This window comes from Neofelis nebulosa, chromosome 1, assembly GCF_028018385.1.
Source record: "Neofelis nebulosa isolate mNeoNeb1 chromosome 1, mNeoNeb1.pri, whole genome shotgun sequence".
Lineage (NCBI taxonomy): Eukaryota > Metazoa > Chordata > Mammalia > Carnivora > Felidae > Neofelis > Neofelis nebulosa.
Window position 1 is genome coordinate 99,697,502 of NC_080782.1, and position 15,841 is coordinate 99,713,342.

Genomic DNA, 15,841 nt, shown 5'->3' on the forward strand with positions numbered 1-15,841 from the left:
TTCTTGGGATCAACAGAACCTTTGCCAAAGAGCAACTGGGAAATAAGTGTCCAAAAGGTCAACCTTTATGTTGGAAATTCTCATATAAGCCATTGTCTAAGATAGTGCTTTCTGAAAGAAGTATCATGTGAGCCACATATATAACCTTAAATTTTCTAGAAAAGATATTAAGACAAAGAGGAAAACAATCAGCTGAAGTTAGTTTTAATATATATTCATTTAACTCAATATATGTTCAAATATTATCATTTTAACATGTAATCCATATACAAATTTTTAATGAGGTATTTGCACCCTTTTATATGTGCTAAGTCTTTGAAACCAGTGTTATGTATTTTGCATTTACAGCACATCTCAATCTGGCTGCATTTCAAGTGCTTGGTAGTTACATGCTGCCCGTTGGTCAACACAGGCCTAAGAAAACAATGACTTACTGTTCACAATTCAGGTGTGTGATTACTTTTGGATCAAAAATAATTTAATCTGTTGCCTCATCTTTCACAGTACCACAGTTCTCCGTACTGATTCTCTGGGTCAGAAACCTTTCTGAATTGATTTGTTCAAAATGTTTATTTAGTGTCTATCATGTATTGGGCACTGTGTCATATGAAATCAGAGATACTTCTCATTGAATCCGAGACAGCACAGCCTGGTGGTATAAACATGGATTCTGGAGCCAGACTGCCTGTGTACGACTACATAACTTGCTATGTGACCTTGGACGGTTATTTAACCTCTCTGTGCCTCAATTTCCCTATGTAGAAAATGGGTAGAATAAAGGGTATCTTCTTCATAGGGTCACCATGAGGTTTAAGGGAGTCAATATTATAAGTGCTTAACATAGCATCTCTTGTAGGGCAAGCACATACAGGCATTTGATAAAACACATTTTAAGAGTTTCGCAAATTTTGAAATGAGTCTGCATTTTTCAAATATGATAAGGAAATAAAATGTATCTTAAGAGAAAGACTACTTTAAGGGGAGAACCTTATATAGTTCAGAATGAGACTAAAACTCAGACCTGAGGATCTAGTGAACATTTGGAAGCTGCTTAATCTATCTGTGCCACTAGCTTCTAATTAAAAAAAAAAAAAAGCATAATATTTTTGCATACCTACTTATTAAAAATGTTGTGGGAATAAATGAGATGCTCAGTATAAAACACTGAGGAATTCCAGTTAGTGGGGATCATTTCTACAAAGCGAAGGTATTCTGGTTCTAATGCAGTTAATAGAGGGATATTGAAAGTAGCTCTGAAGTATGCATTTGTGAGGCTCCGTTTGCAGAAGGAGTAATGGCTATTTGTTCAGTCTGATATACAGACACACAGAAATTTCATTTTGATTCTGTTGCTGTTATATTTTCCTCCTGACCTTTATGCCAGGCCCTCGGTGAGAAGCTTCCAACTCTGACGTTGCCCAGCATTTGAAGCATTACAATTCCCATAATTAACAGTGACTGGAAACAAATAATTTAATTCTGGGGCAAATGAAAATGAATCAGTGGTGTCAACTCCATTTCCTCTCTTCCTAATTTTCTGTAACAAAAGAGGAGAGGGAAGTGTCTATTCCCTGGTGTGAGATTCACTTAGGAAAGTGAGAGACAGATGAATAATTGGTGATGCCCTATTCCTCATTCTCACTGTTGTCTCCAGCTAGAAAATCATTCTTTGTACCGAATAAATATTTAAAGGCACACAAAATACAGCAGCTGGACATATTTATGTTTCTAACAAAATATACTCGTGACTTGGTGTGGGAAATTAAGAGGAAAACACATTTAAAGGCAATAAAACCACAAACTCAGGTAGACCGCAGGCTAAGTGAAGTAATCCTTCCCAGTCTCCCTCATCTGCAGAGATAGGAATATAACACAGTGCTGTCGATGCTTCAGCAATGAAATAAGACAGAACAGCTGGCAACCAGTGGCATTTGCAATAAAATCAACATGAAGGTATCTTGACCTTGGATTCAGAATGCAGTTTACTTATGTACAGAGTTGCTAGTTCAAAAGGACTAAGTTGTAACTTCAGTCCTAGCTGTGTCTTCCTGGTTCCATCACTGAACCAAAATCTGCAAAATGAAGGCTCTGCCTATGACCCAGAAATTCTCTTCCTCCTCTGCAATCCCTAGTGTGTGGAACTGGTGGACAGGTGCTAGACCAATGTGGAGATTCTTTCAGTAACGATGTCTATTCCAATTATGCATTCTGGAACTGGGAAATGACCATAGGATGGATTCAGTGGGTACCGTGGGTCCCGCTTTGAGACGGACCTGAGCTACAGCTCTATGATCTCCCAAGCACCATAAGCCCCTACTCTGACTGGTGAACCTCAGTGACAGTTTGGATCTCCTGGAATTAGTGTCACTTCAGAGCCAGTGCCTAGTAAGCCCCCTCCCCCCAAAGTCTGATTATCTCCTTTCCCCTCAGCAGTGTAACCCTGGCAAAAGGCCATAAGTCTCTTGGGGAAGGCTGAATGAAAGATTAACAATGCATAGTTTCAGTAGTATACTAATGTCCTGAAGAGACCGTCTCCCCTTTATTTGAGGCATTCTGGGTCTGTAAACTGGCTCAAGTCAGGGAATTCACTGATGGGCCATGACTCTCTCATGAGCCTCATGCCTTTTATGATTCAAGTTAAGCTTTCTTTCACTTGACCTAGAATTCTTCTGCTTATCCAGACCAACTAAGACTATAGCAAGCTTCCTGTCTATTTCACTTCTGGCAACACCACAATCAAGTGGCCAATACAACAGGTCTAACCACCCGTGGGACTGGTGTCCTTTACAGGTAACGATGCCCACCTTGCCTTGAGCAGACAGGCCCCATCCTCTTGGAATTTACAAGCTGGAGGAGGAGAGAAATTAACACATGAAAAGCAAATATTTTGCAGGTTCTGTAGTGAGAGCCACTGGAAGGGCTGGTCTCAGGATGCCCTGGTCTTTCTGATGCCCTGAGCTCTAAGAGTTCTGGGAGAACTTCTGATAGCAGAAAAGATGGCATGAGCCATAGTCCTGGGAAACACATGGAGCATTGACAGGTGTGAGCATCAGAGGCCCATGACAGAAAAACACCAACCTTCTGAAACCTTATTTCCTTGGTCATCTAGTTTTACTCAGTTTAGAACTCAGATCAGATGGGGATGACAGGAGCTCTTAACTAAGTACAAACAACAAGATCTCTGGAGAAAGCAGAGCCTTGGCTGAACTGGCCCAGAGATTCAGAGAGTGAATCAGGGTGTCCAGATGGAACTTGAGAGATGCCGAGAAAAGCCCTCTATCACAGAGAGAGCGTCTCACATGTTGTGTGTAGGTGACATGGCTCATAAACTCAGCCAAGGAACAAAGATAACTTTCTTCATTTTCCTTAACAATTTCATTTCTCCAGTCCCCTCAGCAGCTGGATCCCACAAAACTCTGGGTGTTTTGCACCTGAACTTCCCCTTCAGCCCCCCACCCCCAGCCTAGGGAATCTCCATCTCTTTTCACAAAAGAAGAATCAGGCTGGAAAGCCTGAATGACTCTCCTAAGGTCCCCAGTAAAGGGCAAGGGTGTGGTGAACTTGGATTTCTGGACTCCCAGCACTGTGCCAACTTGGCGAAGGCACAGTGTGTTAGCCTCTGGTATCACAATTTATGGAGCCTAGCTGAGTTAGCAATACACAGACTGTGCTTTGCCAGGTAGATTATGTTATTTAGAAGTCAGCAGCCCTGAACTGCTGGCTGAGGAATGATTTGTCTGCGACAGGGAAGTGGATGATATCCTGAATATATCCAGGCAGTGTCTGCTTCTGTACTGCCCTTGAATTAACTTCTAGGCAGTCCATTAGCCTGGAGTATTTTGCAACCACCATAATAGCCCTTTTCTCTGCAGTCAATTGGGTTGACCACGTCATAATCCAGAACTGGCAATTAAAACTGCTATAATGATTTGACCACAGTCGGGGACTTTTGAGTCCATGGATATCACTGCAATTTCCTGGATACGATTGTAAATGGAAAGGACCAGAAGGTTCAGAACTTAGAACTTCAGAACTTATGTGTGTGTGTATATATACACACACATACACATACATACATACATACAGAACTTAGGTGTTAGCCTTTTCGCGGAAGGCTTGTGGTATTACGTCGCTAAGAAAAAGTAGAAAGGAGACTTAGCCTTTCCTGGTGGCAAGAATGCCTTATCCTATGGACCCCGAGAAGGTCCTTTAAACAAATAGCCCCAGACAACACCTGTTCTTCCTCAGGTACCCCGGCTCACTCAGCATTAGGTCTGCTGCAGCCCCTTGAATCCATGATCCAAATTACCTCCCCAGGTTGCCCTGTGTATCGCCAATATCATACAGAGCTCTGAACGCCAAGGGTCCCCTCTGCTGAGGAAAGGCCTTCTTGCTCTATCATTAAAAAGCAAATTACTGATTCTGATAATTTGTTTCTCAAGGAAAAAATATTCTTACACTTTCCCAAACTTTCCAATTTTCTTGGTTTATTGCAATGATCTACTGGAATGTCTTCACTCTAAGGAGAGCTCTTGAAATTTGGGCAACTTATTCACATATTTGCAAAGTGCCCACTGTGTGCAGAGCATAGCATGTGAAGGTCTATAAGAAGATGAAAAAGCACATTAGAAAAATCTGTGGATAACCCACCAATCTCAATATGCACACACATCTTGTGGCATAAAGTGATGTAAAAGTCAAATATTTTGAATGAGTTATAAAAGTGATGCATTAGTCTACATGTGGAAATCTTTGAACTCTTGAAGTAACCAGTTATACAGTCTTTCCCTCTGATGCCTTATGTTTCTCTTTATTTTAGCTGTGATTTTAAAGCACTACTTTATGTAATTAAGGAAGACCTGATGTAGTTCTTTGATCTTCTCTTTTGGCAAAACTGTGTTTTGCTGTGTGGGTACCACTCTCATCAACAACCACAACCAATATGCTTCTCAAATTCATAACCCAGGACTGTCTCCTTTCCTTTATTCAGTTATTTACTTTTATTTTATGTTATTCCTATAGATTCATCTTGTGACAGATACCTCAGAAAGAACGTCTCTGGCGAAAATAAAGTTCTCAAACGGAAACTTTGTATTTTTACTATTATTTTCCTTGTTGAAGCAGAGTATCTTGGACTCTCCTAATTAAGCTGTTGGGTTTTCCTAAGCTGTGGATTCACAGCTAGGTAGTAGGGTAGTAACAAGTGCTTCAAGCTCTTTAAAGAAAATGGCTCCACCATTGGCTATACAGCTATCCCCCATTATCTGCAATTTCACTTTCCCCAGTTTCAGTTACTTGTGCTATCAGTTCCTCGTGGTCAACTGCAGTCCAGAAGCAGACAATCTTCCTTCTGACTCATCATCAGAAGGTCAATAGTAGCCTAACACTACATCACAATGGCTACATCATTCACCTCACCTCATCTCATCATGTGAGCATTTTATCATCTCACATCATCACAAGAAGAGGAGAGAGTACGGTACAATAGGATATTTTCAGAGAGTATATTCACATAACTTTCATTACAGTATATTGTTATAATTGTTCTATTTTTATTAGTATTGTTGTTAATCTCTTACTGTGCCTAATTGGTAAGTTAAACTTTACCATATATATATATATATATATACACACACACACACACACACATATATATACACACACACATACACATACATACATACATACATACATGCATAAAAAAATAACCTAGCACATACAGGGTTCAGTACTATTTGCAGTTTCAGGCATCACCTGGGGATTTTGGAACGTATCCCCCGTGGAGAAGGGGGAGCCATGATACTATGCCATTGCACTTGGCTAACAATACAACTTCTGTTAATTCAGTAAAAATCAGGAACTTATAAAAAGAATGTATTACATCTCAAGAAGTAAGGCTTCCTACCAAGTTAAATACGTTGTTAGCATAGATCAATAAAATAACATTTGCTTGAGACACACTCATACTGGATTTAAGAGCAAGCCTGAATGGTTTGAACCTTTAACTAGCTCATAATAGGTAGGACCTTAGCTATTTCTTGCTTAAATTAAATTTTCAGAAGAAAAAGCACTTGTGAATGCATTCTGACATAGATTCCATTTAAAGTAAAACCATTTCCTGGAAGTAAAATACTAAAAGAATCAGCCACTAGAACATAGATGTATTCTCTCTTCTCTCCTGTACTTACGGGTCGATAATTATATTTCTAAGAACCAATACTGCAGTTCTTAAGAGATAATTTTTCAGTCATGAGGTCCTCTAGAGTGGAAAACATACACAATTATGAAGAATAAACATATTGCTATAAAATATGAAGGAAAAAACCTTACCCGAATCCAGAAAGTAAGCGACAGAAGAGAAAAAATCCATAACCTTGGACAAAGGATGAAAGGAAGGCAAAAAATCCGTTGATAGACATGCAGATCAAAAGAGACTGCTTCCTCCCCACTTTGTCTGCCAGTCCTCCCCAGAAGAAAGCCCCTGCCATCATCCCGAGGTACACTATGCTGCCTGCAACACACAGAAAACAAAGAAACATGTCAGAGATTGGGAGCAAATGACACATGTAAGAGCAAATGAACAAGAGACAAAATACATTTCAGCATTTGTATGGGAAAAAATTTCCTTTAAAAAATATATCCTTCAGGGGTGTCTGGGTGGGTCAGTCGGTTAAGTGCCTAACTCCTGATTTTGGCTCAGGTCATGATCTCATTGTTCGTGGGATTGAGCCCTGTGTCAGGTTCCTCACTGACAGTGCAGACCCTGCTTGGGATTCTCTCTCTCTCTCTCTCTCTCTCTCTCTCTCTCTCTCTGCCCCTCCCCTCCTTGCTCTCTATCTCTCTCTCTCAAAATATATATATATATTTATACCCTTCAGGATACACAAATCATCTTTCAAGTTGGAAAGTAAGCTCTCTGTGGGCTACCTTTAGCTGTCATGATCAATGACAAAGGCAAAAGACAAAACTGCAATGTTCTCACCAACCTCGTGATAATGGGTACATATTGCACAGGCACAAGGAGGCTCCGCCCAGAACAATCCTGGAGTTTGACTCTCAGGCATGTCACCTTTGGTCCAAATGCCCAGCTTAGCACCATGACAAGGTCAAGATGGGAGACTGAGTCAAGGGGTCCCTGATCAAATGGGTCCCTCAGCCTGCTTCAAATCTCTGCCTTTAGCAGATGAATGGACCAAGGCCAGACTCTTATGGACTCTCTAGAGGATTCCATGTATCTTTCTCTCTGATTTCCCCTGAAAGTCCTGGCCCTTCCTGGGGAAGGTAGGTTTAGAGATTATAAGAATTAATCTTAAAATAGTCTCAAACTTTGCTCATAAGAGAAAATATTCTCTTGGATCGGAAGCTTAAGGAGTCTAAGGAGAAGAAAAACAGCTGTTGTAGTTTGGGAACTGTTAAACTTATCATGGTTGGCTTTACTTCCATAGTGGAAACAGATGCAAAATTAAGAGTTATATCGATGTCCCTCTTGGTGTCATTGCGAATACACACGTGAATTTTCTTTTTTTTTTTTTTTTTTTTTTTTTTTTTTAATTTTTTTTTTCAACGTTTATTTTATTTTTTGGGACAGAGAGAGACAGAGCATGAACGGGGGAGGGACAGAGAGAGAGGGAGACACAGAATCGGAAACAGGCTCCAGGCTCTGAGCCATCAGCCCAGAGCCTGACGCGGGGCTCGAACTCACAGACCGTGAGATCGTGACCTGGCTGAAGTCGGACGCTTAACCGACTGCGCCACCCAGGCGCCCCACACGTGAATTTTCTAACTCACTTTGCTTCTTCTAAAAAACCAGGCCCCCAGAAGCCCTGTCCCGAATCTTTCTCAGGATGAAATAATATGAGGTATGGAAAAGTTACTTCAGGGAAGTTTCTAAAAGGGTGTGCCAATGTCTAGGGGAAACGACATAGTTCATAAATGAAAGTCTATTCTATCTGGATGTGGCATTTAAAAAGCTGCTACAACATCTCACAACCATTTCTGCTTTTCCCCCACTTCACCAAACCACCTCTTGAACAGTTCCTTTTCAAAGGCACATTCAAGATACTCAGCAGCATTAAAGTAACAAGTTAAAAAAACACAATTTATTGCTTCAGATTAGTTTGGGAAATATCCTATTTAAAAACTCACCCTGAATTCATTTGCTTAATACACAGCTAATGGATCAATATGAGACCCAGAAGGAGAACATCTGGTAAAGGCTGATGACCTTGACATCAATGACCTGTGGATGCTGCTTTGCAGATAGCTGAGTATGAGCAGCTACAATGGATGGCAAATTTTGGAACAAATGTGCAGGAAGACAAAACAAAAGCCATTTTCATTTAGACGGGGGTACTGCAAAGGGGTGAGTGGTCATCCTCTGCCTTGGTGGGAATGACATGTTTTTCCCTATACTATGGGGCTAACGATATAGAGATCATCCTTCTCAAAAAAAAAAAAAAAAAAAAAAAAAGATACTCAAATCACGAAGCCCAGTGCATGGTCACCAGACAGTTTAAAGACTGTATCAGCACCAGGCAAAAGAATTCCCAAAGGAGACAGATTCACCTAGGGAAATGCATATGAAGCAATCTCTTATTTATAGCATAAGAGGCTCAAGGTGGCTACTCATGCCTCTCAGAAGAATAATCAGTAGCAAAGCTTTTCATAACACCTGTTTCTTTAAAAATGCCTACAGACCAGAAGGTGAGCTCCCATAGATCAGGAGGGGCCTATGGCTGCTGCAGCCTAAAGATGTGGCAGTCTCTCTTGTAGTCCCAGCCCCAAAGACAAAAACCAGTCACCAGCAATTGCTGAACCCTTACCAGCTCTAAGTCCATGAATTAATGTGTTTACTCCTCACAGCAATCCTTTGAGGTTAATACTGCGGAACCCAGTCACTGGCACAGAGAAGTTAATGATTTGACCATCGAAAAGTTAGTGGTGACTACGTCCCAGCCCATCAGCAGTTCTTTGTGTAATGTTGTTAACGACTCCTTTAACAATCCTAGCTGCCCTCCTGTGAAAACATCACAGTTCGTCCAGGCCCCTCTGTGGGGGTACCATCTAGAACTGAAAGCACTATTTCACATGTCTCTGAGGTGTCTTCTCCTTAACTCACAGATTTAGAGTTAAGTCCAGGGTAGCAGAGTATGATAGACAGGAGCGAGGGGCAAATGCTGCCTCATTCTTCCCAAGCATATGACAAGGGGTGCACCCCTTGTTCTATGACATTCCAAATGGGCATGTCCCCAGCCATTGATGGGAGGTAAGGGGGTCAATGCTGAAAATAGCTCAGTGGTGCCAAGGAAAAATGAAAATCTAGTGTTCTTGCTAAAAATGACATGCAGTGTTTCAAAGGAGGGCAACTCCTTCCATTGTCTGGTTGTAGGAGGCATGATGCTCCTGCTGGACTGGGCTCTATATCCTAGCATGCTCCTTATTCTTAAGTCGGTCACCTGTTGCCTCATCTTCACTAAGCCAGACCACAGATTTATGAAGTCATGATTCCAGCACTTTAAGAACTCATAACTCGTTGCTAGATTTTCCCACCTGGCAGTAGTATGAGAACACGGCCCCACCATGGGAGCTTCTTAAAGCTCAGGTACAGTAAAGGCTGCATGAGCTGGGCTTGCCCTTGACTTCTGGAATGGAGATAGCTCAGTGATTTGACAAGGGGCAGAACACCCTCATTTATCGTTAGCACTGTGTACTTAAGCAACCCCAAAATAATACTCATTAGAGATTTTAATATATAAAAGAGTAAAATAAAAATGGCCCATCCTTCAATTCCTCTTTCCTTATTTATAAAAATATATAATATATATACTATTTATATTTTGTATTATAAAATATATTTTATATAATAATTTAAATATAATATATTTTATATAATATAATTTTATGCAATTCTAAAATAAAATATATATTTTAAATAAATTATATTTTACATAATAAAATATAATATTTTTTATTTTATATAACATATTATATATAATATATTTTATATACTATATTATATTATATTATATTACATATATTTTCTATATTATTTTATATAATATATTATATATTGTATATTCTCTCCTGCTCTTGACCTTCTTCCCAGAGGTAACTATTATCAATTTTTCTTCTTCCAGAAAGTTTATACCTATAAATATAGAAAAATGGATAGCCTTCAGGAACATTTTTTTGTTCCTGCATAATATTTATCTTTTCTCTTGTGTTTGGGATTTCCAAACTTAGCAAACCAGAAATAAATCTCTGTCAGAAATTTAATAACTATACTTCAAGATACATTTAATATATTTCAGAAAAGCACTCACTATAACTACTAGGGGAAAATCAAACAGTTATTTTTCTGTCTTGTATTTTTTTATATGCCTAAAATAAATATGCCTCAATCTCCTTAAAAGAGAGAATATTAAATTCAATTTTAAAGAACTTATTGAGCACCCACTATGCCTGATTTTTCCTGAAGTGCTAGAAATATAAGGATTTATAAGTCCTGATCCCTGAACTTACAAAAGAAAAACTTAGCAAACCTTTATCTGATGCCTACTTGGAGCCAGGAAAAGAGGCAGACAGTTACACACCCATTATTTTACACAACCCTCCAACAACCCCATCTGATCGTGGCCACTGATGAGTGGAGCATCCAGGCCAAAACCTTCCATGGCTTCCTGGGGACATATGACCAGGACAAAACAGTGCTGAAGTGCACCCTCAGGGACCTGGGTTCCAAGTCGCTGAACTCTTTCTATTCCATCCAAATGGCTTAAGGAGCTCATAATTCAGTGAGGGAGACATCAGGCACATAACAGAATGAGCCCAGCCATGAAGTGTGTGCTCCAGTGGAGGCGTAACTGGGGCTGGGGGACGAGAGGTGGCTACTAATTCTGACTGTGGCATCTGGAAAGGGTTCACTGAGAACACAATATTTGGGAGGATTCTGAAGGATAAGAAAGATTTCAAGATGGCATTAAATTCCTCCACAACTGATAGGTTTAGCAAAATGAAATGTAGTGTCAAGTTGAATCTTCACTTCTATTCTGGCTAAAAATATGTTTCACATCTAGGGGCGCCTGGGTGGCTCAGTCTGTTAAGGTTCCGACTTCAGCTCAGCTCATGATCTCATGGCTGGTGAGTTTGGGCCCTGCATGGGGCTCTGTGCTGACAGCTTGGAGCCTGGAGCCTGGAGCCTACTTGGGATTCTGTGTGTGTGTGTGTGTGTGTGTGTGTGTCTGCCCCTCCCCCGCTTAAACTGTGTGCGTGTCTCTCTCTCAAAAATACATAAACATTTAAAATATTAAAGAAAGAAAATGTTTCAGATCTAAAGATAACAATCTTTTGATCATACGTTGCATATTATTAGTAATTAGACTGTCCCTCTGGGTACGCCATGGACAGGATTCAGCCTCTCCAGTAGCTTATTGGAGACAAACAGCACAGTTAGAGGATTTATTTGTGGATTTTACGACCTAATTATAAGACAAACCTTTGATGTTAGCAAGGGCACGAAGTGAATAAAACTGGAAACACTCTGGGACTGTCAGAATCCAAATTGTATTTCCTGGCTTGTTTTCATATTTCTATTTTGTCTTCTCTGTATGATGATGAGGATTCTCTGAAAACGCAGAGCAGGGATGTGCTTTTGACACAAACCAGCCTCCTGCTCTCCACACTTCATGATGCTGCTAATGGTCAGAGTTCAGAGGTCCCTTATCTTACGGACGGGAAAACTGATGCCGTGAGAAGCCAGTACCTGAAATCAAATCTTCTAGATCCTTGCTCCTCAGAGTATGACCTCTGAACCAACAGCACCAGCACCCTGGAGGCACATGCTAGAAATGGGGACTCTTAAGGCTCCACTCCACCCCTACAGAAGTCAGAAGCTACATCTGAACACGATTCCCACAGATCTGTGCACACTTAAGAATCTGAAAGCACTTGTAGGCTGGTGTGCTTTCTTTCTTTCTTTTTTTTTTTTTATTGAAAGAAACAAGTTTATTTTTATTTTTTTTTAATTTTTTTTTATTTTTTTTTATTTTTTAATATATGAAATTTACTGTCAAATTGGTTTCCATACAACACCCAGTGCTCATCCCAAAAGGTGCCCTCCTCAATACCCATCACCCACCCTGCCCTCCCTCCCACCCCCCATCAACCCTCAGTTTGTTCTCAGTTTTTAACAGTCTCTTATGCTTTGGCTCTCTCCCACTCTAACCTCTTTTTTTTTTTTTTCCTTCCCCTCCCCCATGGGTTTCTGTTACGTTTCTCAGGATCCACATAAGAGTGAAACCATATGGTATCTGTCTTTCTCTGTATGGCTTATTTCACTTAGCATCACACTCTCCAGTTCCATCCACGTTGCTACAAAAGGCCATATTTCATTTTTTCTCATTGCCACGTAGTATTCCATTGTGTATATAAACCACAATTTCTTTATCCATTCATCAGTTGATGGACATTTAGGCTCTTTCCATAATTTGGCTATTGTTGAGAGTGCTGCTATAAACATTGGGGTACAAGTGCCCCTATGCATCAGTACTCCTGTATCCCTTGGATAAATTCCTAGCAGTGCTATTGCTGGGTCATAGGGTAGGTCTATTTTTAATTTTCTGAGGAACCTCCACACTGCTTTCCAGAGCGGCTGCACCAATTTGCATTCCCACCAACAGTGCAAGAGGGTTCCTGTTTCTCCACATCCTCTCCAGCATCTATAGTCTCCTGATTTCTTCATTTTGGCCACTCTGACAGGCGTGAGGTGGTATCTGAGTGTGGTTTTGATTTGTATTTCCCTGATGAGGAGCAACGTTGAACATCTTTTCATGTGCCTGTTGGCCATCCGGATGTCTTCTTTAGAGAAGTGTCTATTCATGTTTTCTGCCCATTTCTTCACTGGGTTATTTGTTTTTCGGGTGTGGAGTTTGATGAGCTCTTTATAGATTTTGGATACTAGCCCTTTGTCCGATATGTCATTTGCAAATATCTTTTCCCATTCCGTTGGTTGCCTTTTAGTTTTGTTGGTTGTTTCCTTTGCTGTGCAGAAGCTTTTTATCTTCATAAGGTCCCAGTAATTCACTTTTGCTTTTAATTCCCTTGCCTTTGGGGATGTGCCGAGTAAGAGATTGCTACGGCTGAGGTCAGAGAGGTCTTTTCCTGCTTTCTCCTCTAAGGTTTTGATGGTTTCCTGTCTCACATTCAGGTCCTTTATCCATTTTGAGTTTATTTTTGTGAATGGTGTGAGAAAGTGGTCTAGTTTCAACCTTCTGCATGTTGCTGTCCAGTTCTCCCAGCACCATTTGTTAAAGAGACTGTCTTTTTTCCATTGGATGTTCTTTCCTGCTTTGTCAAAGATGAGTTGGCCATATGTTTGTGGGTCTAGTTCTGGGGTTTCTATTCGATTCCATTGGTCTATGTGTCTGTTTTTATGCCAATACCATGCTGTCTTGATGATGACAGCTTTGTAGTAGAGGCTAAAGTCTGGGATTGTGATGCCTCCTGCTTTGGTCTTCTTCTTCAAAATGACTTTGGCTATTCGGGGCCTTTTGTGGTTCCATATGAATTTTAGGATTGCTTGTTCTAGTTTCGAGAAGAATGCTGGTGCAATTTTGATTGGGATTGCATTGAATGTGTAGATAGCTTTGGGTAGTATTGACATTTTGACAATATTTATTCTTCCAATCCATGAGCAGGGAATGTCTTTCCATTTCTTTATATCTTCTTCAATTACCTGCATAAGCTTTCTATAGTTTTCAGCATACAGATCTTTTACATCTTTGGTTAGATTTATTCCTAGGTATTTTATGCTTCTTGGTGCAGTTGTGAATGGGATCAGTTTCTTTATTTGTCTTTCTGTTGCTTCATTGTTAGTGTATAAGAATGCAACTGATTTCTGTACATTGATTTTGTATCCTGCAACTTTGCTGATCATGTATCAGTTCTAGCAGACTTTTGGTGGAGTCTGTCGGATTTTCCACGTATAATATCATGTCATCTGCAAAAAGCGAAAGCTTGACTTCATCTTTGCCAATTTGGATGCCTTTGATTTCCTTTTGTTGTCTGATTGCTGATGCTAGAACTTCCAGCACTATATTAGACAATAGCGGTGAGAGTGGGCATCCCTGTCGTGTTCCTGATCTCAGGGAAAAAGCTCTCAGTTTTTCCCCGTTGAGGATGATATTAGCTGTGGGCTTTTCATAAATGGCTTTTATGATCTTTAAGTATGTTCCTTGTATCCCGACTTTCTCCAGGGTTTTTATTAAGGGTGCTGGATTTTGTCAAAGGCCTTTTCTGCATCGATTGACAGGATCATATGGTTCTTCTCTTTTTTTTTTGTTAATGTGATGTATCACGTTGATCGATTTGTGAATGTTAAACCTAGGCTGGTGTGCTTTCCATTAAAACACTTAACCTTTCTAACATTTTTTTTTTCTTTTTTACTTAAAGTTTGTATTCGTGTAATACATATTTGACAGGAGGAGATGCGGGCTATCGCATATTTTAATTCCAAACACACAGAACAAGCAAGATCTCCCTACACAAGCTGCAGATGTGTCAAGGGCAAGGAGAAACCTTGTGCCTCCGCTAGGACCTGCCTGCCCAGGACTAGCTAGAGGCAGAACTCCAATGTGAGAGGCCAGGCTGTGACTCTCAGATCCTTTCTGGAATTGAATGAAGATTCTAGTTCAGCTGGGCTTCCAGGAGGCTCAACCTGACCTGAGGCTCACTCTACTCTTACCACAGCTCAGGCTCAGTGCACCCGACCCAGCCTCTCATTCCTTCAGAAGACCAAAAGAGGCCTCAGGCATGACTTCCTCACTAAAGCATTTTCTAACATGGGGGCTGAGTCCATTTATTTAATCATACCCTCATTTCCCCTGATGAATATCACATTTCCATTTCTGTCTCTTTTCTAATAAGCTGCTTTTGATTCTTTATGACAATACCTAAGGGCCACATCTTCTCCCCCAGCACCATTTTAAACCACATTTAAACTAAGCAGAACAATTTTAAGAAATGTATATAGTAGTTTTTCTCATAGAAATGTTTAACCAGGTTTTTAAACATTGTTTTAAGCACTTCAGTTATCCAGGGCTAATGCATTACTCTATAATTCATTGCAGCATTTATTTACAAATTGGATTTCTGCAAAAATCATTCTGTGGCAGTATTCTGAATTCAATGATAAATAATCTCCATGAGGCAATGATCACATTCACCTTTTAAAAGGGAATTTTTGGGGCACCTGGGTGGCTCAGTCGGTTAAGCATCTGACTTCAGCTCAGGTCACGATCTCACGGTCCGTGAGTTCGAGCCCCGCGTCGGGCTCTGGGCTGATGGCTCAGAGCCTGGAGCCTGCTTCCGATTCTGTGTCTCCCTCTCTCTCTGCCCCTACCCCGTTCATGCTCTGTCTCTCTCTGTCTCAAAAATAAATAAACGTTAAAAAAAAAAAGGGAATTTTCTTAGGATAAAACAAATTTTCAAGTCAAAGAAAAATAAAAATAAGCCTAATTTGAAAAGATATACAGACCCCTTATGTTTATTGCAGCACTATTTACAATAACCAAGATATGGAAGCCACGGAGGTGTCCGTTGATATATGAATAGATAAGGAAGATGTCACACACACACACACACACACACACACACACAGGAATATTATGCAGCCATAGAAGGATAAGATTGTGCCATTTGTGACAACGTGGATGGAACTAGAGGGTATAATTCTAAGTGAAATAAGTCAGACAAAGACAAATCCTGTATGATTTCACTCATATGTGGAATACAAAACAAAACAAAACAAAAAGAAAACAGAAACAGATCCATAAATACAGAGAAC

The 15,841-nt window shown here is 40.2% G+C and overlaps 1 protein-coding gene across 1 annotated transcript in view; it reads right to left on the bottom strand.

The window, feature by feature from the left end:
* The window catches only part of SV2C (synaptic vesicle glycoprotein 2C), a 232,759-nt gene that overhangs the window by 114,337 nt on the left and 102,581 nt on the right, over positions 1-15,841 (bottom strand). Inside the window, exon 3 of the mRNA XM_058729253.1 lies at positions 6,331-6,511. Coding sequence (XP_058585236.1) covers positions 6,331-6,511 — 181 coding nt within the window. The remainder of the gene's footprint in view (positions 1-6,330; positions 6,512-15,841) is intronic.